The following is a 22226-nucleotide window of genomic DNA, read 5'->3' as shown; positions in this document are numbered from 1 at the left end:
TGTATCTGGATTGCTGCAGATAGGCCACCCTGAACCAGGAGCTCTGGTGCTATGCGCAAGTATCGCATACATTTTTTTGCATTTATTTGCACTGTTTTGGTGTGCAACACACCTATACACTTTTGGATATCTAGCTTTCACCAGAAAAAATGTCACAATAGTATTACCTAGTCTAGGCTCTTTATATTGGCCACTACAGTATATACAAAGCAAGATAAGACTAGTAAACCTAGAGCAGGGATGGCCAACTTCAGTCCTCAAGGGCCACCAACAGATTAAGTTTTCAGGATATCCCTGCTTTAGCACAGGGGGCTCAATCAGTGGATCAGTCATAATTACCGAGCCACTGATTGAGCCACCAAGAAGGGACATCCTGAAAACCTGGGGTGTTGGTTCTACTAATGCCTTAATATTTGCACATGTAGATGTTATGCATTTTGTATTGTTTTTGTAGGGTGTTGATGTTGTATGTTAACCCTTTTGGTACATGAAGTCATTGCTTTGTTAGCATCAGGTATCAGTGGTAAATGATTTAGTTCCATGTGTTACATTTTTTTTGTATAATCTACTTTATTACTTATATTGGCTGTATAAAAGTTGGAACATCTTTAACCTCTCTAATATTTCATTTGCATTATGGTTTTAGGTACATATTGTGGGCAAAGTATAATAAACTTGACCACCACGCTAAGGTAACCACAGGTCAGGCAAGTCCTAAATGCTAATTAAAGCAGTAATCCACCCTACCCGTGTTTTTTTTATTTTTACAGAATTGGAACCAAGGGGTCTCCTGGAGCTGAACCGCACTATTTTAATCTCTGCGTACCCCTCCCCAGTTCCTGATCTGACTTATTTAACTATATTTGTTAATCATCCCCTTGGCTGCATTTGAATTCACACTCATCACAATTTGTTTGGTGTATTCATATCAATTCACTTATTTCACTTATTAATTGGATCGAGCGCTGGTAGAGAGTTATAGTTAGTTGTAGTATATTTAAATTTAACTATTTAACATAAAAAGTTCTATTTAACTTTTTTATGTCCTAAAGTTTTTGGCGCCTTTTGGGAAATCAAGCATGATATGGCAGCATCCTATTGGACAACCATGGCAGCTATCCCTGATTTTACTTTCTATTTACTAGCATATAATACGATACATATCTAGGGAACTTGGGGGTTCACAGAGTTATGTTCAGTAGTTTAGCTCCAGTGGATCCACCAGTTGTCATTCTGTAAAAAAAAATCCAAAAAGGTCTTTTGCTAGAATATTTTTGCAATGCTCTGCTTTTGGAGTGTGTACCTTCCCATCAGAAGGACTCACCCTTCACCATCTCGCCATTGTCCACAGACACTACGCCTTGCCCCAAACAAAGGCTTGCCCTGTGACTCACTGTATGCTGGCCATCTGATTATTGTTAGTGGTCTAAGCATACAATGGGTCACATAGAAATACAGTATACAGAAGCCACAAGTGCATTATCAACATAATAAACATTACACAGTATCCCTTCAACAGATGCCTAACCCCAGGCTACACATTATAACAGGACTGGCAGCCATTTTGCAGCCTAGAGATGGCCATATTGACCCTGTATAATGGATTGCCATCTTGATTGCTAGGGGCAACGAGCAGGCTTAACCTTTAATATACTGTACCTACAGACGCACGTTGATCTTGTATTTTTTGCTTTTAAATTCTTTTTTGCCATAGGGTTTAAAATAAAATCATATTGCATACCCCTAAAGCTAAATTTTAAGTTACATTTAAGTAAATTGTAACCATTTTTAACTCAAGTGATAAATGACTGCATTATTTGTCGCAATATTTAACATTATTTTTCTAAATAACGTGCACATTTTATGAAGATAGAAATGTTAATCACTACATTTATATTTGCGAGTTAAAAATGTGCATTCTTTTTTTCACATTTTTTTGACTGGGGACCATTTTAACTAAAGTTTCAGACTTTACTGTAGTTAATTTAAGCCATGGACTAATCCACATCTCAAACACTCCCCATTGTTCAATGTGACTTTGTTTTGTGCAAAATGTGCCAACCCTAATTGGGATTTGATACAATTGGGGAGTTGGTGAATTGATCCAATTTGTGAGTTGGTGATTTGATCCAAAATGTGTTAATTTACTCCCTTTACTTTAATTAAAAATAAAACTATTCTAGTAAGTTACAGTAATAATGGTTAACTAGCGATTCATTTATGCAGAAGGTCACTCGTTATCATCCTTAAACCCATTAGCTAATAGTGAGATTGCAATATAATTCACTGTCCATCACAAAAACGGTTAATGTTCTAAAATATACAGAAAAAAACAGAACCAGGTCCAGCAAATTGGGATGCCCCCTCGTGGGGTCTAAAGGCAGTAGAGGAAACAGCAAATGGGTGCTAGGACACAAAAACGCAGGTCAGGAGATAGCATAACATGAACAAGGTATAGTCAAGCACACCAAAAATAGATAAATCAAAGAAGTTATTTAATAACTAAAAAGAGTCAGTTGGGATGCTGTAATAACTCTTTTTAGTTATTAAATCACTTTTGAATTTATCTATTTTTGGTGTGCTTGACTACCTTGTACATGTAATATGCTAAAATAACATGTTGATACCATAATGAACACCCTGCTGCTTTTTTTGCATAGCTTTGTGTAGTGTTTTCTGCTGGCAAAGCAACAACATTGCTTGAGTTTGAGTTTGAGATACTGTGCACTGATCACTCACCACTTATTTAACCGTGTACTCTCTTAGAGTAACAATTCATTCAGCTGTGGTTATACATATAAGTGTCTGTCCGGTACATCATTGACAGACACGAGACTGGTTCAAACATATATACCACACTGAGGCACTAGCTATCTATCTATTCTGCATGTGCCAGTTACCATTAGGTTTCTTATACCCATATTGCAACCAGTCTGGTACACAGGACTGGGAGGTATTTGTTTAATACTTTTTTACTGTGTTGTGTGTCTATCCCTTCACTTCCTTTACCCTTATAAAGGTTAATTTTATTTATTCACGTTCATCACCATACGAGTGCTTGTTGAAAAGGGGTCCTTTACTTGCCTAGGCAAGTGTAGTTTTTGTTACCAGATTCTTTACCCCTGGCACCGTCCTCTAGACAGTAGCTTGCGCTTACCTCCCCACTCCCCTTCCCCTCATTAATTGAAAGAAAGGAGGCATACAGTAACATACTGTATGGCAATATTTAAAATTTAGGGCGCTTTATTTCTATTGTAAGAATGAGAGTGAATTTATATGGCCAAGTATAGATCCACTTGCTTACTACGTTGTGTTAAATTGGAATACATGGCAATGCTGAGTTTAATACATTTGTTTGTGTTGTCTTATAATTCTAATTCATTTACAGACACATGGACAGATAAACAATGTTTCTGTAAAAATAAGAATTTTAAATTATTTCAAGCACTCTGGTATACAGAGTAATATCTAAAATTAGTTTTATGTTCTTCAGTTGCAGCCATGAGAATTTAACATAAACAGAGACATTAGAACATACTTAAATTATTGAAAATCTAAATTTTCATTGAAAAAATACAGTAAATAGTATTTGTAATATGGAATGTTAGGTCAATTGATTACCTTCCTTAGCAACAAGGGATGCTTAGAGCTTCTCCTACGTCGGAAATAATAGCAAACTTCTAAACCCAATTGGACTCTATACAGTACATGCCCAAGCAGTTTTTACAGCCCACAAAGCTTCCTTAATGAGTTTAATCCTTTCTAGAGTTAGTATAGAGTTTCTGAGGCTATAACAGTTTGTTATTGTTTGCTAGTGATGATTACTATTATTAAAATTTAAACATTAAAGAATAGTAATCGAGGATTAGTCATTATTATCTCCCACTTCAGTCAACATGCATTCTCCTAAATATACAGTGCTCTCAACTTCCACCAATATTTTTTTCCTTTTCAAGGTCTCTTCTATTTTCTATTTTCTCTCCATGTTTAGTACTCTTACAGTACATAGCCCTCAAGCTTGTTTTGAAAGGCTTCCACTAAAGTCTAGTCATTTAAACATGATACTGTATAGATTAATTTATGTGGCGGGGGTAGTTACATGTGTGCAATTTAATAATAATTTGTAGTTGGTGAGTGGCAATAGCAATCTTTGTCAGGATTGACAATGATTAATAATGATTGATTCGAACGACTCTTAGAATGCATCAAATAGGCCAGGTTTTCAGAACCTGAACAAAAATTTAAGTAGGGACGTTACAATATGCAAATTGCTGTAGATGCTGTAATGGGAACATGATTTGGTCATTTCAGGCCTGAAATTAGTTTAGGTTTTGATCATTATTTACTTGTGAGTAGTCTCAACTTGCAAATCAAGTGTTTTACAATACTGCACAAATGATTTTAAATGGGTAACAGCATAAAAGCCTCAGACATTAAAATAAACATAAGGAGGAAGTATGAGTCCAAAAAAAGTATAGTTAAATGCTATAGTAGGAGACAAACTTTAGAAACATTGAGGAAGGTTATTTGTATGGTTGTGTCTTAACCCTACTGGGACGAATCTCCACGCTATCTCAAACCCCCTAACATGCACACCTTCAAACCTTAAGGGGACCAGCAGTACGGCTGGATCATACCCCACCCTGAGGCATACTCCATCCCATAATGAGCAGCCACTTTACCTTTTGTTTCAGCATTGTCCCTCATTCCCTCTGTATTGTAAGCTCTCAAGAGCAGGGCCCTCATTACCTTTCTATCTGTTTATGTATTTTTGTCCTTATTTGATATGTACTACTATATATGTAATATACTGTACATCTCTCTGTAACCCCAGTGTACCGCGCTTCGGAATATGTAGGCATTTAACAAAAAATGATAATAATTGTAATGATAATGATAAACTGTCTGATTAGCAGTTGGAGAAAAATGTATATTCCGTGTATAGTGCAGGGCTTGGAAATCACATTGTTATAGTAAACAGAATTACATTTATGTATGTGTAGCCAGGAATCCCCTGTGCTACTAATGCCCCTACCTAAAACGTAAGCCCTGGTACTAACACAGGCAGTGTTAGGGTTAAATCTATGCTCCTTGCTGTTGCAGTAGACAACTCCCTTGAGTGACAGGGTGGGTGGGCCTAAGGCCTGGGTACTGCCCTATCAGGGGTTCAGACCTAGGACCCTCCCCTGGGTACAAAAGGGGCTGCAGCCCTAAATTTAGGGGTGAGTTGGAAGTGTGGAGCCAGGGCTCTGGTTCACCTCCCTCAGGGGAGTGGGATCAGCCACCCCATATTCTACCAGGGAGTATGGGAGTCAGAACTTTGGGGCCTCAAGCCCTGCGGGTTGAGTCCAGGGACCAAGAGAGTGTACATGTTGGTATACTGCTGTGATATAGTGATGGAAGAATAAAGAAACATTACTTGTTTTATACTCCTGCCTGAGGCTGCAGTTTCTTCAGGGAAGGTGTGAGTGTTTTCCACAAGGGACTGCACCAATTCCTATAGGCCCTGTGGGAATGGAGGCTCTGCAACACAAGCAAAGAGCTGTCAAGAACCCTAAAAGACTGTCCTGATAATCCCCACTACCACCGGCGGATGCTCAGAGCCTCCTGTTAGCCATACAGGTAGCATCAACACCAGGTAACTGTAGTGAATCTCCCTTGGGGTGGGGGAACATGGGTTACATATGTCATAAAGTATGTTGTTTCTCTTGTTCCTGTGTAGACCTTGCTTAGTTTTATTAAAAACAAAGGTATTCACACATTATCATGCAGCAATGAGGTTCATGCCTATTTACATGGGAATAATTTTCCTTTGACTGTGCTAATTAGAGAGAAGGTGAAAAAAGGGCAGTGCGCAGAATACAAAATGAGGGCTCGAGTTCATTTATTCAGCACATATAGAGAAATGGACACAAAGAGGCAGGTAGATCTCTAACTCGTTTCACACCTGCGTTGGTGCTTTGTCAGAGAGTCAATTGAGCTAATTAGGGAGAAACTTATTAGTGATTATTTGCAAATATAGTAAATATTGGACATTCACACACCATTAAAATGTGCAAAAAAGACAAGCGACATTCTCATTTAGAAAGTAAATGCAAAAAAATCAAAGTTGCCAATTATCTCACTTTTGCTTGTAATTCTCTCACTGCTCAAAGGCTTTAAACAGAGAATTAGCTAGTTTTGTCTTTGCTTGGTTTAAATTACCTTCTCAAATGAGTGTTACTTTTGTAAAATTTATGAACGTTTACTAATTTTTACAAACATTATACTATCAACACTTTTTAGTGGAAAAATTGCAAATGTACAACATTCTTAAAAAATAGTTTTTCAAGAAAACTTATTTAATCAGGCCACATTCTTATATTTTGACTGATTATTATGATCTTTTATTTGTATAGTGCCAACATACAGTATTCTGCAGCGCAGTACAATATGGAAGATAGCACAATAATATTATATAACAAAAAGTGTACGCATAAATTAAGACAAACTAAGACAATTGAAGAAATTCCTTTCCCCACTGAGCTTACAATCTAAAAGTGTGGCTAGTGGAGGCACGAGGAATAGTGTGTATGTGGGTTTTGGGGGGAGGGTGGCACATTTTCTGTTTGGGTTTAGCTAACAAGTTATGGATGGTTGCAAGAAAGAGAGAAGTTGAGGGTTCTGGGTACGCATAGTGGTGTAGCTGATGAAGAGTAGTGAGTGTGGTGAATAAGCATAGCAGCAGCATGTAGAATTGACCTGAGAGGGCATAGATAGCAGAGGGCTGGAAGACAAACTAGAAGCAGTTTGTAATAGTCCAGCCAGGATATAATAGGTGAGGGAATTTTGGGGGCTTGTTTAGTAAGACAATAGACTACTTCAGAAATATTGTGAAGGTGGAAATAACAGGATTTTGTGAAATACTGAATGATCGGGATAAAAGAGAGTATGTACAGTAGTCAAAAATGACATCTAAGCATCTAGCTTGGGGTATTGGGAGGATAGTGAAATCTTTTATTGCAAGTGAAAAATAAGGTACATGTGTGAAGGAGGAAAAAATATATGTTCTGCTTTTGACATGTTAAATTTAAGATAATGATGGGACATCCATGAGAAGAGAGTGGAAAAATAGTTAGTGAAACTGGAGAGAACGGAAGAGATCAGGAGAAGAGAGATAGATTTGGGTATCACTAGCATAGAGATGATAGTTAAAACCAAATTACTATTAGTTTTCCAAGAGAATAGATGAGGTCCTAAAACAGATTGGGGTATGCCAACTGTGAGTGGGAGTGAGGAGGAGGATGTGCCAGCAAAGGAAACACTGAAAAACTGGTCAGATAGGGAAAAGTAGACAATAGAATGAGTATGAAGAACCACCCTTTTGATTTTGCCTTGAGAAGATCATTGGTTACTTTTGTGAGAGCAGTCTCAGTGGAGTGATTAGGATGGAATCCAGACTGCAGTATATCAAGGAGAGTTAGAAAATAAAAAGTCCAGAATGCAGTTATAAATAAGTTGTTCAAGAATTTTGGATGCAGTCTGTCCAACCAACTATGGTCCTACCTCCTCTCAGCAATTTGTATCCAAAATTCTTGAATGGCTCATTTGCCCAGTCTGATTATTAGCCTGTTGTATGGCATAAGCATGCAATTGGACTAAGCAATTTACTGTACTTAATATATTCTCTGGCTCAGTCAGAGGAATTCTATGTTCTTCTGCCATCTAGTGATATAAAGTTGCCGAACTCAACATAACAGTTGAATATTTTTCTTAAAGCATGAGTGGGCTTTGTATGAACAACAAAAACTGACAGTTTGCTTTTAAAATAATGTAAATCATGTAACTAAAATGTGTTATTCTAACCTACAGTAAGTGTGTAAGTGCGCCTAAATCATGTGATATATGTGTAACCCTCTTTACCTGGCTCTAAAGGAGGTGGCATCAAATTTGTTATATACATATATATGGCAGTGCTCAATATCTCAGGCCTTTGCAGAGTGCTAGCTAGGTGCAGGCTGGCCGTGAATAATCAGATAGGAAAAGGATGAGTGCTAAGGACTTTTATAAAAACAAAAAGGTGCTCTATTGACATACGTTGCACCTGGACAGATCTCGTGGAAAACAATAGTATTCTGGATTTTATCCCATGATAGCTCACTCTTATGTTGGGGAGGTACTTAACATGAGGGCCCATTATAAAGGTTATCATTGGATCTGCTTGAAGCGAGGCTGCAGTGAGAACACACTGGATGCGCCGGTACTATATGAATATGGGCTGCAGTGTCGGCAACCCGGTGTGGACAGTAGCGGTCAGGCTGTGGTAGGGGCAATCTTTGTAGACCAGAACAAGTGGCATCCCTCTCCCACAACTTATGGTCCCTGTTCCTCTAACAGGGGCTATCTGCTCCGGAGGACTTCACCGCAACTTAGCTCCAAACATCCTGGAACTAAAATCGTCTTGAAATCCCAGCCGCGACCGCTATGTTCAATTCTGAGAACCTGGGCGCAAAAAGTGGGACTCGACCTGAAATTTCTGAAGCCGGCTTGCTGCTATTTCTCCTTGAGCATGTTTTGGGACATTCAAATTTGCTGCTGCTGTTCTGGTGCTTAGAATCTGCTCTCCAGATTGGCTGAGAGATTCTTATAGTATTTCAGAGTTCAATCATGAAATACTACAACCAATCCGAGCGTGGGAATATTCCTACCAGCCAATCAGAGCGCTACCAGTCTACTGAAGCCCGGCCAGCAGGGATTCAGAATCTGACAAGGGCATTCACCAACTTGGCACCACTGCCACTTGTCATGCAGAAGCCACCCGCTGAGTTGGGCTCCTCAAAGTCTGGGTTAGGGCAAATGGTGGTTAGATGACTTCCATTCATCCCAGGATGTGAGTACTTGAGGCTAACTCCGGTACCCAAATTGCTTTCACACTTGGCAACCTCTGAGGCTTTCATGTCCGGGACCTGAGCAGACTTGATGGCACCAAGCTTGGTAACCAAATGGTCTCTCGGAATCTGGACCTAGAAGTCCCAGCTCATATACCGTGCACAAGCATATACGGTTTAATCAAATTTACACTTTATACTTTTCTAAGACTTATGGTTATGGGGAATAGAATAAGAATCTTGCACTTTATTTCTACTAACCACATTCCCCTCACACTATACCGAACTTAGACTTTAAAACTCCTTGCAACCTTCTGTATGGTTGGAGTACCCGCAGGACCCCTATACTAGGTTCTGGGTGATCTGGGCATCCCCTCTTAAACTAGGGACCCCTTTACCGTTCCAGGGATACGACACATCCCTATGCCCCATTTACCTTTCTGGTCTGTGCTGAAGCAGGGAATCCTAGCGGTGAGTCGCGCAAGTGTTTTCAAGGGGAGATTTTGCCAGAACAATGTGCTTCAATGTATCCGGGAATCCGTCCTGATTCCCGGGTACATTTTTGGAGTATCCAGCAACTCTGGAACCCTGCTAGCTAAGCACATTCTGTCAAGACTTTCTCTGTAAAAAAACCCTTGAAATTCATAGCCCAGCAATCTCTGCTTGCTGACACACCTGGAAAGGTAAAAGCACAAAAATTCTTTGTCACACATTTTTACAGAATGCATTAACAATCATTGGCCTCAAGTGCTGACACCCGAACCCCAATACATGGATCAGAGGTTACCTACCAGGCTTAACCTTTATTGTGAGCCTAGTTACCCCCTCACCATCACACCTCCCCCAAGATGAAGGCTCTGTGGAAATCACCCCGTCCGGTGGCTCCACAAGCCTGGCACTTTTTGAGGTCTTTGGCTCACAAGGAATGTCCTGTCGGGAGAGTCCATCAGCATTACCGTGCTCGCTGCCTTTCTTGTATTGAATTGTAAAATCAAATTCCTGCAATACAAGACTCCATTTTGCCATTCTCCCCCGACAGCCTTTGTAGCCAACTTAACGGGTTGTGATCACAATGAATGACCTGCCATACAAGTAGGGCTGCAGTTTTCTCAGAGCCCATATGATGGCCAGGCATTTCTTCTCAATGGTAGCATAAGCCACTTCCCAGGGCAACAGTTTCCTGCTCAAGTATACCACAGGATGTTCACCCCCGTCCTCAGCCACCTGGCTGAGTACAGCACCGATACCATAGTCAGAGGCATTGGTCTGTACACGAAACTTCTTGGTGTAGTCTGGTGCAGCCAGGACAGGAGCAGTAGCCAGTACTGTCTTCAAAGCCTAGAAAGCCTTTTCACAGGCAGGAGACCAGGCTACCGGAACCGAGAGTCGTTTCTGAGTCAAGTCAGTCAGGGATTTAGCAATGGCACTATACTGGGGAACAAACTTTCTGTAGTAGCCAGCGGTGCCTAAGAAAGCCATGACTTGATTTTTGGTCCTAGGAATGGGCCACTGGACTATAGCTTCCACCTTAGCTGTTTCTGGCTTAAGGTGCCCACCATCCACTCTGTGCCCTAAGTACAACACTTCTGCCATACCCACCAGATACTTTACAGGTTTCAGTGTCAGCCCGCTTCCCTGATCCTACTCAGCACTGCTGCTACATGCACTAAGTGACTTTCCCATGAATGACTAAATACAGCAATATCATCCAGGTATGCCCTTGCGTAACCCTGCATCCCTTCTAGTAACCTATTGACCAGGCGTTGGAAGGTAGCCGGGGCATTCTTCATCCCAAATAGCATCACTAAAAACTCATAGAGGCCACTTGGAGTAATGAATGCTGACTTCTCCCTAGCCCCCTGTGTCAGGGGGATTTGCCAATACCCCTTGGACAAATCCATCGTTAAACATACAGAACCCCAAATCCATCGTTGTCAGATACTTTGCCCCCGCAAGCTCATCTAAGAGCTTATCCATTCGGGCATGGGATAAGCATTGAGTTGCTGGTAGTCCACACAGAACAGAGAGGTTCCGTCCTCCTTAGGTACTAGGACTACCAGACAAGCCCAAGGGCTCTGGGATGGTACAATTAACCCTAGGGCCAGCATCTCCTCTACTTCCTTCTCAATACTGCCTTCACTTCTGATGCTGATACACGATTGGCATGCTTATGCAGAGGTCTCTGATCACCAGTGTCCACTGGATGGTCAGTAATATGTGTTCTGCCCGGCTTATCCATGAACAGAACCCTATGCTGCTCTAACATAGCCTTTGCTTGCACTATTTGCTGTGCACTGAGCTGGGACCCTATCTCTACCTGCTCTATGGTGCCCCTTGCCTAGATTACCCTAGAAGGTTAAACAGAGCATTACTCGCCGAGTCCCCCATTGGTGGGCTACAGATAGCCAACAATGATGCCACACTCTGTGCAAAATACTCCTTAAGCATATTACTATGATGAGTCCTATTTCTACCTGTCTCTCCAGCTAACTGTACAACATAGTTGCACTCATTCATCCTCCTGAGTAACGTGTACAGTCAAGACCAGGCAGCCATCAATTTGTTCTGCTGAGTGGGCTTCAGAACAAGCACTTGCAATGAATTCTCTGCTATGGGCATTCTGATCATACCAAGTCTTCTAATTGGTCTGAGCCTCCCTGAGGTTAGCCTGTGAACCCCCATAAGCATTTCCAACCGGTCCCTGAGATCTACCACATACTTCAGCACAGAAGCATCAGTATTGGTAGTCTCCCCCTCCCATCCCTCACGGAATAAGGTAAGAGGTCCCCGGACCCTGCGACCATATAGAAGCTCGAAGAGAGAGAACCCGGTAGATTCCTGCGGTACCTCTCGGTATGCAAACAGCAAGTACTGCAAGTGAATCTCCCAATCTTTTCCTTCAGCCTCTATAAAAGCTTGAAGCATCTGCTTCAGGGTCCCATTGAACTTGTCACATAAACCGTTTGTCTGGGGGTGGTAAGGGGTAGTGCGCTGGTGCTTCACCCCGCACGAATCCCAGAGACACTGTAGCAATTCACTCATGAATTGCAACCCTCAGTCAGTCAGAATCTCACTAGAGAAACCTACTCTAGTGAATATGACCATTAATGCTTTAGCTACTGCCCTAGCATTGATGGTGGCTAGTGCTACAGCCTCAGGGTACCTGATGGCAAAGTCCACCACCGTGAGTATGTAGCGCATGCCAGACCAACTGGGGATCATGAGAGGTCCCACTCTGTCCATAAATGCTCTCTGGAAGGGTTCCCCTATTACCTATAGTGGGTTCAGGGGGGCCTTCACATGATCACCCACCTTACCTACTCACTGGTAGGCATCACAGGACCAGCAGAACTCTCATCCGAATGACCCCCTGATGCCCCGCTAGTGGTATGGAGTGGGCTACCTTTAACAATTGCTGCCTATACTCCCTCGGTACCACTAACTGTCTTCTACCAGTCCAAACCCTATCTGCAACGGTAGAACCCTGCTCTCTATATAAGAGCCCACATGCCATATGAACCGGTCTGACCCACTGTCTGAGGCAGTCTCGGATGCCCGGGGTCTCATGCCTTCCAAGCTGGGATCAGCCCGCACCGCTTCCCTAAACTGTGTCCCTAATTCTGGTCACCCACCCTTAGTCTCTAAATAAGGTGCAGGCGGAAAAGGCAAGGGGGAGATAAGTCAGCACACTGTCGTGACTCAGTCTGGCTTACCTGCCTGATCTCCTAGGAGACGCCTGGAACTGTTGGTCCCATATGCAGGGGGACGGCAAAATCCTCATGGGCAAGTGCCCTACTCTGGCTCCTGGTAATTGCTGCAACCGGAGCCAACTCCACCGTAAAAACACATGTAAGATGCCCCAGGTCGTTACCGAGTAGGACCTCAGTATCCAACCTGAGTAAAACCCCCACCTCCCTCATGCTATGTCCGGCTCCCCAATCAAGAAAGACCCGGGCAACCTGGATGGACCGCGGTCCTCTGGCTGGCATGGTCACCTGCATCCCGGTGCCTGGGAGCAGATCCTCTGGTCTCACCATTTCAGGTCGGACCAGAGTAACAGTGGCACCGGAGTCAAGCAAGCCGGCTGCTTGGCGATCTCCGATGGTCACTTGGCGCAAATGCTTTTGCATCATTAGACTGCAGCCCGACTGGTGCAATCTGATGTTCCCCCATCTCCACTGCTGTTCCACTGGCTGCAGGTGTTGTTTCTTCTGTCGAAGTCCCTCGCTGGACTGGTTGGACGGCCGCACTCTGCTCATTTGTGTGTGCCACTCGCATGCTGGCGACTGGCCTCGCAGCTGGAGAACTTACCCCTGATGGGCTTCCCAGGATTTTGGCTGGTCTGGACAGTCCGGCTTTATGTGGCCAGTCTTGTTACATTGATAGCACCTACTCTCGTGTTTAAACTCTACAGACTTGGGTGCACTTCCTTCTGCAGCTGTTTTATTTTTCCACTGTTGCATGCTTTTAGTCACCTGAGGTGGAGTTGCTCCTTCTGGGGCAGACCCCTTCTGCGGGATAGTGCCTGGCTGGTGATGAACTCATCAGCCATGTTAGCAGCATCCAGGCAAGTCTTTGGTTTGCGGTTAAAGACCCAGTCTCTTAGGTCTTGTGGGCACTTCTGAAAAAACTGTTCCTTGAACATCAAGTCTAGCAGATTGATGATACTTGGTAACATCACACCCCTCCACCCACTGAGTCTCATGCAAAATCATGCGTGAGGCAAACCGCATGTAGGATTCCCGGTGCACTTCTCCTCCGTCCTAAACATGCCATGGTATGCCTCTGGTGTGAGGGTATACTGTGTTAACAACAGGGCTTTCATGTCACGGTTGTGCTCGCCACAAACCTGGGTCGGACCGCGTGGCTGAGGTGGGGTTGTATAAGCACCGACCTTAGACCGCGCAGGCTGATCCGGAATGCGCAGTTCGTAGTCGTACATAGCAGGGTCGGGACTGGAGAAGGCAGAATCGTCAGTGGACAAGCCAGGGTCAGGATTGGAGACATCAGGGTAAACGTTATCGGAGCGGAGTTTCGGTAACAGGAAGTCAACTAGGTCCCGCTTCAGCATAATAGCTGTAGGGCGGGAGCGGGTTCTGCGCGTGCGGCGACCATGGCCCAAGGTACCGGTCTCAGGAAGGGATAGGCAGACCGGAGTTGGCACACCGCCTGGCAGCACTGGTAAACCAGTGCTTCAGCGCAAGAGTCCAGAACGAGCCTGTGCAAGGAGAGAGAGAGAGCTACAGACCTCAGGACTCGTAGACCGGCCTCTGCTAAGGGAAGGGCAGCAGGCCTCAGGAAACAGGGAGCTGAAGTAAGCATGGGAGGTCCTCCGCTTCAGCACAGGAACCAGGACACGGCCTCTGCAATGGAGAGAGAGCAGCAGGCCACAGGAACCAGTAGACAGGCCTCTGCTATGGAAGGACAGCAGGCCTCAGGAAACACACTGGAGAGTCCTCCGCTTCAGCACAGGAGTCAGGAGGCCTCCGCGTGAAACTAGCAGCAGGCCTCAGGAAAGCAGGAAACACAGGCCTTTACGTAGAGAATAGTAGCTGACCTCAGGATACTCGGAAACACAGGCCCCTGCATGAAGACTAGCAGCAGGCCTCAGGAACTAGAGAAGAGAACTAGAGAGGTTAGTATACCAGGTGACAAGCCTAGGGCTTTTGGCAGAACACGTGTGACATCCAGGAAGGATTATGCTCGGCAGAGAAGCATTGTGGGAAAGGGGTCTTTAAAGGTCAGTGAACCAATAGCAGAAGGGGCGTGTGACAGCATTGCTTTAATGAGTGAACCCAGGCTGCAGTAAATATCAGGGGAAGTGTTCCAGGACTGCACAGGTCTGTAAGGCAAGGTAAGCAGTAAACTAAGGTGCGGATCCGTTACAGTACCCCCCTTCACGTGAGACCTCCAGGCGAATAAGACCACTCATAGAGTTGGGGGACCAGGAATTGTTCCTGAACTGTCTAGGATTGGGAGTAGAGTCATGGTCCAGAGACTCGTGGGCACTCCTTTGCATACCCCCCACCCCCCGCCGAGCTGCGAAGGGGGGCGGCCTGCTGTCCCGGGGGGTGTGATCTAGTGACTGGCTGGCTGCCTGTGGGATCCCAACTGTCAACCATAAAGCGAGTGAATCACTGTGAATCCAATAACAAAAAAAAACACCTCAGCCTTAAAGCTGAAAAATAAAGCAATAGATGTCAGTACCATAATTCTATCTAGGAGGCTTTACACTAACTTGGATCCTGGTGTCGGCCTGATCACCCCAGAACCTGGTGTACCCAAACCAAATTCGACATACTGCCAGAGCTTGCTGCTGTTTTCCCGTCCCAGCAGAAATCCAAGTGTAGGGAGATCTACTGTAAGTTGAGTAAAAAGCATCCCTTCAGCTCTGCAACAACAAATAACATAACCTCTTCAAATAAAAAGAGCTACAATAGAAAGGCGCATAAGCATGATTCAGAAGATGGCTGTGCAATACAATTGCTTCATGTAGAGGTGGGACAACTGGAAAAATAAAAAAAACTGTCCACGCTAACACAAATCCTTTGCAGCTGACATAAAGAGACGCTGAAGTATCTTAATCACTCGCCATGCCTCTTAAAACTAAAAGCCCCTTCCTCGGGAGTCGTCACAGTTTTTCCAGCTGAAACCTATGAGAGCTGGGGAGGGTGGTAGCCCCCGTCAGGAGAGGGGAACTTTGACAGAGAGTCCGCATCAGAGAATGAATCACAAGAGGCCTCCAAAAAAGACATGGAGGGCAAGCAGCAATGTGTGCTGAATCCCATCAACTATACAAAAATCTCAAAGAAGAGATCAACTCCATCACGGAACACATGGTGGAAATGGATGAACAAATAGAAGCTACAGTATGTCACATACAGAGGCTCAGCGTTCTAAGGATATCGCAGAACTACAAATGCAGGTGAAATCAATCCTGGATAATTTGGAGGACGCAGAAAATAGATCTAGGCGAAACAATATACGGATCACAAAACGTGTCTGAAGAGGTAAGCAATGATATTCTGGACTCTTACGAGATGCTTTACATCTCTTGCCCCGGCTCTAACGGAAGACCAACTCTAAACGGACAGAGCTCATAGAGCCTCAAAACCAAGAAATCTAACGGCGGATAAGACACGGGACATTATTGTCCGATTTGTTCTACTTCAGTATCAAAGAAGAGATCCTGAGAGCTTCTAGATCTCAAAATGAAATATAATTTGAGGGATCCACCATACAACTCTTTCCAGACCTGGCTCAAGCCACACTAGCCAAAAGGAGAGAATTCCACCCAGTCACACTCGTCCTACGTGACAAACAAGTCAAGTATAGATGGGGTTTTCCCTGCAAACTGTTGTTTTCTTACAAGAACACTTTCTGTGTCATTGCTTCACCCAAAGAAGGAACATCAGTCCCGGAAACACTGGGCCTAAAACTGCCCGCACCAGAGATGACAGCCCAGGACAATGGAGAGGCCACTTTGAAGCCCCAAAGACCAACGTGGGCGTTGAACTCTCCGCAAAAGAGAAAAGTGGCTCTCCAAGAAATTAAACGATTGCAAGGAGACTTGGTTCTTCTCCAGGAGTCCCACCTGTGACAGAGGGATCAACACCTTTTTTTTTAGTAAATTATATCCACAAATCTATCAGGCGTCATCAACCAATAAAAAAAATGGAGTTGCTCTTTTAATTCATAAAGATCTGAAATTTAATTTGCAATCCATTAAAAAAGGCAGCTTCGGTAGATACCTGATAGTAGTGGGCACACTAAATTCCTCTCAAATCACAATAGTTAATGTCTATGCCACTAACAATCACAGTCAGCCATGGTTTTTTCAGACTTTAATTGAAGAGACTGAGGTTATCCAACAGGGCACACTAATCATTGGAGGTGACTTTAACGCTGTTTTCTATCCATCTATGGACAAAACCTCACCCAAATCTCCAGCAGTCTTCAGGGGCACTGCATCTAAGAGTCTGAAAGAAGTAACCAAACGCCTGGGTCTGGTTGACTCCTGAAGAATGCTTAATCCGCTAACAAAACATTTCTCCTTTTATTCATATACCCAAGACAAATACTCTAGAATCGCTTACATTTTCATAGATTGCCACTTACTGTAAGTAGAAATATCACCAGAGCAAATATTTTGCCCTCAGCATGGTCTGATCACTCAACAATTATTTCCTCACTGGAGCATTTTAATAAGGGGAAAATTTTCAACCAATGGATGTGAAACGAATATTTGTTATTAAATGATGATACAACGGCTGAAGTCTCAGAGGAGTTGATGCGATATTTTAACATTAACTCCACTCGAGACATTCCCCACTCCATTGTATGGGAAGCCCATAAAGCTGTAATCAGAGGGAAATTAATAGCCTTATCCTCCTGGAAAAGAAAACAGGAAAAAATTCAAATTGATACCCTAACTAACAAATTGGAACGCTTAGAAAAGTTTCATAAAAGCACTCCAACAAAACAAATTTATAGCCAAATTATACAAACAAGAGGTGAATTAAACCAATTCTCTAGCCGTTAAAGCAGAAAAGGCCATGCGCTGGACAAAACAAAAAATGTATGACAAAAGTAATAAAGCAGGCAGAATGTTGGCAAATAAACGAAAAGCAAAGCAATGCCTATCTAGAACACTTAGGGGCCTATGCAGAGAGCTGCGTTCAGCAAAGTCGCCGTGGAAATAAAATCGCCAAAGTATTCACATTTTAGTTAGCCGTATGCAGGAAACTCCGATTCCCTTGCCGACACATATTTATAAATCTGGCAAGTTTTATTTGGCGTGAATCTCGGCATGCAGATGCGCGCATTTTTGGCTCAGCAGTAAGCTTGTTTTTGTTGACGAGCAAACTCCCGCGCCCCCCCTAACCGACAGTTACCTGCGATCCGGCGCCATGACTTCACGTTGCCTTAGCAACGTGATGTCACATGTCCTCGCGGTGTCATTTTGACACCGCGTTGCCATGGCGACGCCGGAATAAGACGCCAGACCAAAGGTAAGTAAAGCCTTACAGAGGCCCTCCAGCTCCCCTGGCACTTCATTTATGTGCCTTCGGGAAGCGTCCAGGGACTCTGTAGACACTGCGTCCCCCTGCCGGCAGTCTCACACCTCCCAGGGGGGTCGCACCCCAAGATTGCGCAAAGCTGCTGCACGTCGACGACGGCTGTTTAACAAAAATGATCATCACAAACAACACTGAGTAATTCTTCACAAACACCATCCCTACGAACATATTGCATATGTCCATTCATACAATCAATACAATAGCACATTATTGTTAATTTTACATATCAACACGTATATTGACGTGCTTCTGTATGCCACATATTTTTCACATCTGTAAAATTATTTATGCTCATCACTAGCATAACATTCTGGTACACATAGTAAAAATATAAGAGCAGTGATACTTTCACCATGCAACTGAAGTGCATGCACCAATTATAACAGTTACAAGTGAACCCTATACTTATGTTTGCTAACTTTATCAAACACTCGTCCAAATTTATTCCGTTTCAACATCTGTCCTGTTCACATGTATTGTGCATAGGTTCTCATGACTTTTTTTTACCATAGACTACAATGTATGGTTACTTGGCCAATGTACATTAACAACATACTTTCAAGGGTAGTACATAAACGTGTACCTGTTCTACATATATGTACGCATTATCAGCATTCATTACATATGCCATATATACTTCACAATCGTTCATGTACGCCTTTTCCGTTAACATATTCTGCAATACCCTGCTGATGGCTTTACACTAAAATCTCCTTTCGTCCATAAGAACATGTTGAGCGAAATAACAGAATTGTAACAACTATAAATTCAACTTCAATGAAACATGTTCTGACAGGTCTAACTTTATGCCACTGGGATGTGTCTTTTTATTTCGCCATGTTCGCTCAACATATTTGCTGTTTTTTACTGCCGTTTACTTTTCATGATACATTCGCCATTGTCCTGAGCAGTTATGGCGAGAATCTGTATAAGTTGTGCTTGGAATACCACGTTTTATTCGCCATGGCGATCACATGCGAGTTTAACGTTACCGCCAATGATTATTCGCATTTTATTATCCGCCAAAACAAACCGCCGATTTCATACACATCTCGCCACATTTCCGCACATCTCTGCATACGTATACCCACTTCTGGCGACATCCTGGAGATTACCTCATTATCGGTGCTCTCTGCATAGGCCCCTCAGTATTTGCACGCAGAAGGGAGGCATAACTTATGATCCTGAACGTATCTGCTCCGAGTTCAGAGATTTTTTTGCAGCTCTATACAACTTACCAGAGAGACGAAGGGGGATCTCGGAACCCCAATTGTCAGCAGACATTGATTTGTTCTTATCCAAATGTAATCTTGCAAAACTCTCAGGTGAGGATATTTTGCCGCTAGAGTCCCCAATTACATCACTGGACATATCTGATGCGATTAATTCCCTAAAGGGGGGAAGGCTTCTGGTCCGGATGGATTCTCCAATCTCTATTACAAAAAATGTGCAATGGTCCTTATCCCTCAGCTTACCAAATTATTTAACCTCTTTCTAACAGGACAAGCCACTCCTAAAACAATGCTACAGGCGTCCATAGCAGTTATCCCCAAAGAAGGTAAAGACCCCCTAAATTGTACCAACTACAGGCCCATATCCCTACTAAATACAGATATTAAATTATATGCCAAAATTATTGCAAATAGACTTAATTCCCTCTTGCCTAAGCTGATTCATCCGGACCAAGTAGGATTGATAAAAGGGAGACAGGCTCTAGATAACATCAGACGTCTTATGAATCTTACTCATATAGCTCATCAATCCATATCTCCAGCCTTCCTATTATCACTAGATGCCGAAAATGCTTTTGACCGCCTTAATTGGCAGTTCATGTTCGCTACCCTTAAAAAAATGGGATTCAGTGAAAAATTCATAGATAGTATCAAAATTCTATTAAACTCCCCTTCGGCCACAGTCAAAACTAATGCAGTCAACTCCTCCATATTTCCCATAAATAATGGAATTCGCCAAGGATGTCCCCTATCCCCTCTCTTATTCGCAATATCCATTGAACCATTAGCAGCCCTAATTACAAACAACCCCAACATCTCAGGAATTCACATTAAAAATCAAGAATATAAGATAGCTCTATTTGCTGATGATATAATACTGTCTCTCACAAAACCGTTAATCTCACTCCCTAACCTATACGAAAACTTAGATTCCTTTTGTAAACTCAGGCTATAAAATTAATAATGCGAAATCTGTAGCTCTAAATTTAAATTTACCCAGCCACACAGTCAAATTCATCCAAACCAATTTTAATTTCAGATCCACAAAAATGTAAATACCTATGTATCCATCTCACCAAAGACTATAACACTCTGTATAAATTTAATTATTCCCCCCTTTTTAAACAAATCTACAAAGATCTGTCAAACTAGGACTCCTACCAGATATCCTGGTTTGGTAGGATCACATCAATAAAGATGAATATCTTCCCCAAAATGCTATATTTTTTTCATACATTACCAGTTAAAGTCCCAGACAAAGAATTACAACTAATACAAAATAGAATAATTCGCTACGTTAGGCAAAACAAAAAACCAAGGATTAATAGATTCATTCTATACCGCCCTAAATCAAAGTGTGGATTAGCGCTCTCAGAAATCAAGAAATACTACAAAGTAGCCCACCTAAGACAATTAATCTGTTGGCACTGTAACCCAACCGAGAAAAGATGGGTAGAGGTGGAGGATTTGGTTTGCTACCCTGAGGAGCTCCAGATTATCCTTTGGCTAGAAAAAACAGTAGGCCACATTCAGTATATCAGAATCCGATTTTTAACGTTCTCGTGTAATTTGTGGGATTCCCTTAAATCCAGAAACAATTTGACCACACCCTTCTCTATGATTTACCCTTTGTTCTCAAAGTCTTCTTTTTTCGCCAGGATACAATAAGAACCAACCAAATATATGGACGCAACATGGAGTTAATAGGGTGAAAGACGTGATGGGTTTACACACTATTGAGACCTTCCCTACAATACAATCAAAATGTTACATCCCAAATACCAAATTCTATAGATATTTACAGATTACAGATTTACAGATTAGACACCTTATCCATTTAAATACCAAGAAAAAATACCATTCAAAATGACCAAATTTGAATCCTGGTGTAGCACCCAATACTTAACCAAGGGAGTCACATCTGTTCTCTACCATGCCATCCGTATTATCCCTAGTGACCCTAAAACAGACAATTATATGTTGGCATGGGAGAGGGACCTTAGCATAATTATAGATATGGAAACTTGGAGAGATATTTGGGAGGCAGCAGGTAAAAACTCCACCTGTGTAGAGATTAAAGAAAATATATATAACATTTTATATCGGTGGTACTACACCCCGGTAAAATTAAACTCAATTTACCCAAATGTTTCTCTTATGTGCTGGAGGCAATGTGGCGGCCAGGGCTCCATCCTACATATCTGGTGAGAATGTCCTAAAATTAAACCCCTACGGGGCAAAATTCTTCAATTAGCAGAGGAGGTATCTGGCTTCCGTATTCCTAGAGCCCCCATTTTTGTGATTCTGGGGGCGCCAATACCGAACTTAAGCAATTTGGAGTCTAAATTAATCACTCACATCTTCAATGCAACAAGATGCTCCATTGCTCGTTTCTGGAATAACAAAACCCCGCCCCCTTTCCAGTGTGTTTGTAATAAAATATGGGATGTGGCATACCTCCAGAGATTGTCGGCTTATCTTCATGACTCTACCAATCGATTTATGGATACATGGGAGCTCTGGCTTTAATAAACAAATAAGATTCTAGGTGACATATAAATCTACAGGAGTCCTAATGCTGATGGAATATGTGAATGTTAATAGTAGCACTATACAGTATGTCTTGTATTTGTCTTGCAACCCGTGTTTCCCCTCCCTTGTCTCCCCCCCCCTTCTTTCCCTCCCCAATACCACTTAACCCCCATTTTATTTTATCCTGTTCTGTAAAATGGGTTATGTGATATATGTTAAATATCTTGTGAACCTGTCTTGAAAATGCAATAAAAAAAAAGCAGGGGTCCCAGTACTAATGGTTGAGGTACTCCACTCACAATTTTAGCCCAATGTGAAAAGGTTCCATTTATGACAACTATCTGTTGTCAATCCTTCAACCAGTTTTCAATCCAGGTGCAAATGGTTTTACCCAGTACAATTTCCTTTATTTTGTACACTAACCTCGTGTGGCACCATTTAGTGAACCCCCGAGCCGAATCTTCGCCAATCAATCACTGGAGAACAGATCGATCAGTAACTTAGCTAATTACTTA

General features: G+C 42.6%; 1 protein-coding gene across 1 annotated transcript in view; it reads left to right on the top strand.

Moving 5' to 3' along the window:
• DOCK2 (dedicator of cytokinesis 2) overlaps positions 1–22226 on the top strand; it is a 1423644-nt gene that overhangs the window by 1373143 nt on the left and 28275 nt on the right. Inside the window, exons 50-52 of the mRNA XM_075599153.1 lie at positions 16240–16463; positions 16690–16871; positions 19449–19505. Of these exons, the coding sequence (XP_075455268.1) occupies positions 16240–16463; positions 16690–16871; positions 19449–19505 (463 nt within the window). The remainder of the gene's footprint in view (positions 1–16239; positions 16464–16689; positions 16872–19448; positions 19506–22226) is intronic.

Source organism: Ascaphus truei, chromosome 5 (assembly GCF_040206685.1).
Source record: "Ascaphus truei isolate aAscTru1 chromosome 5, aAscTru1.hap1, whole genome shotgun sequence".
In the NCBI taxonomy this organism is placed as follows: Eukaryota; Metazoa; Chordata; class Amphibia; order Anura; family Ascaphidae; genus Ascaphus; species Ascaphus truei.
The sequence above is the reverse complement of the archived record's forward strand: the minus strand, read 5'-3'. Positions and strand labels throughout refer to the sequence as shown.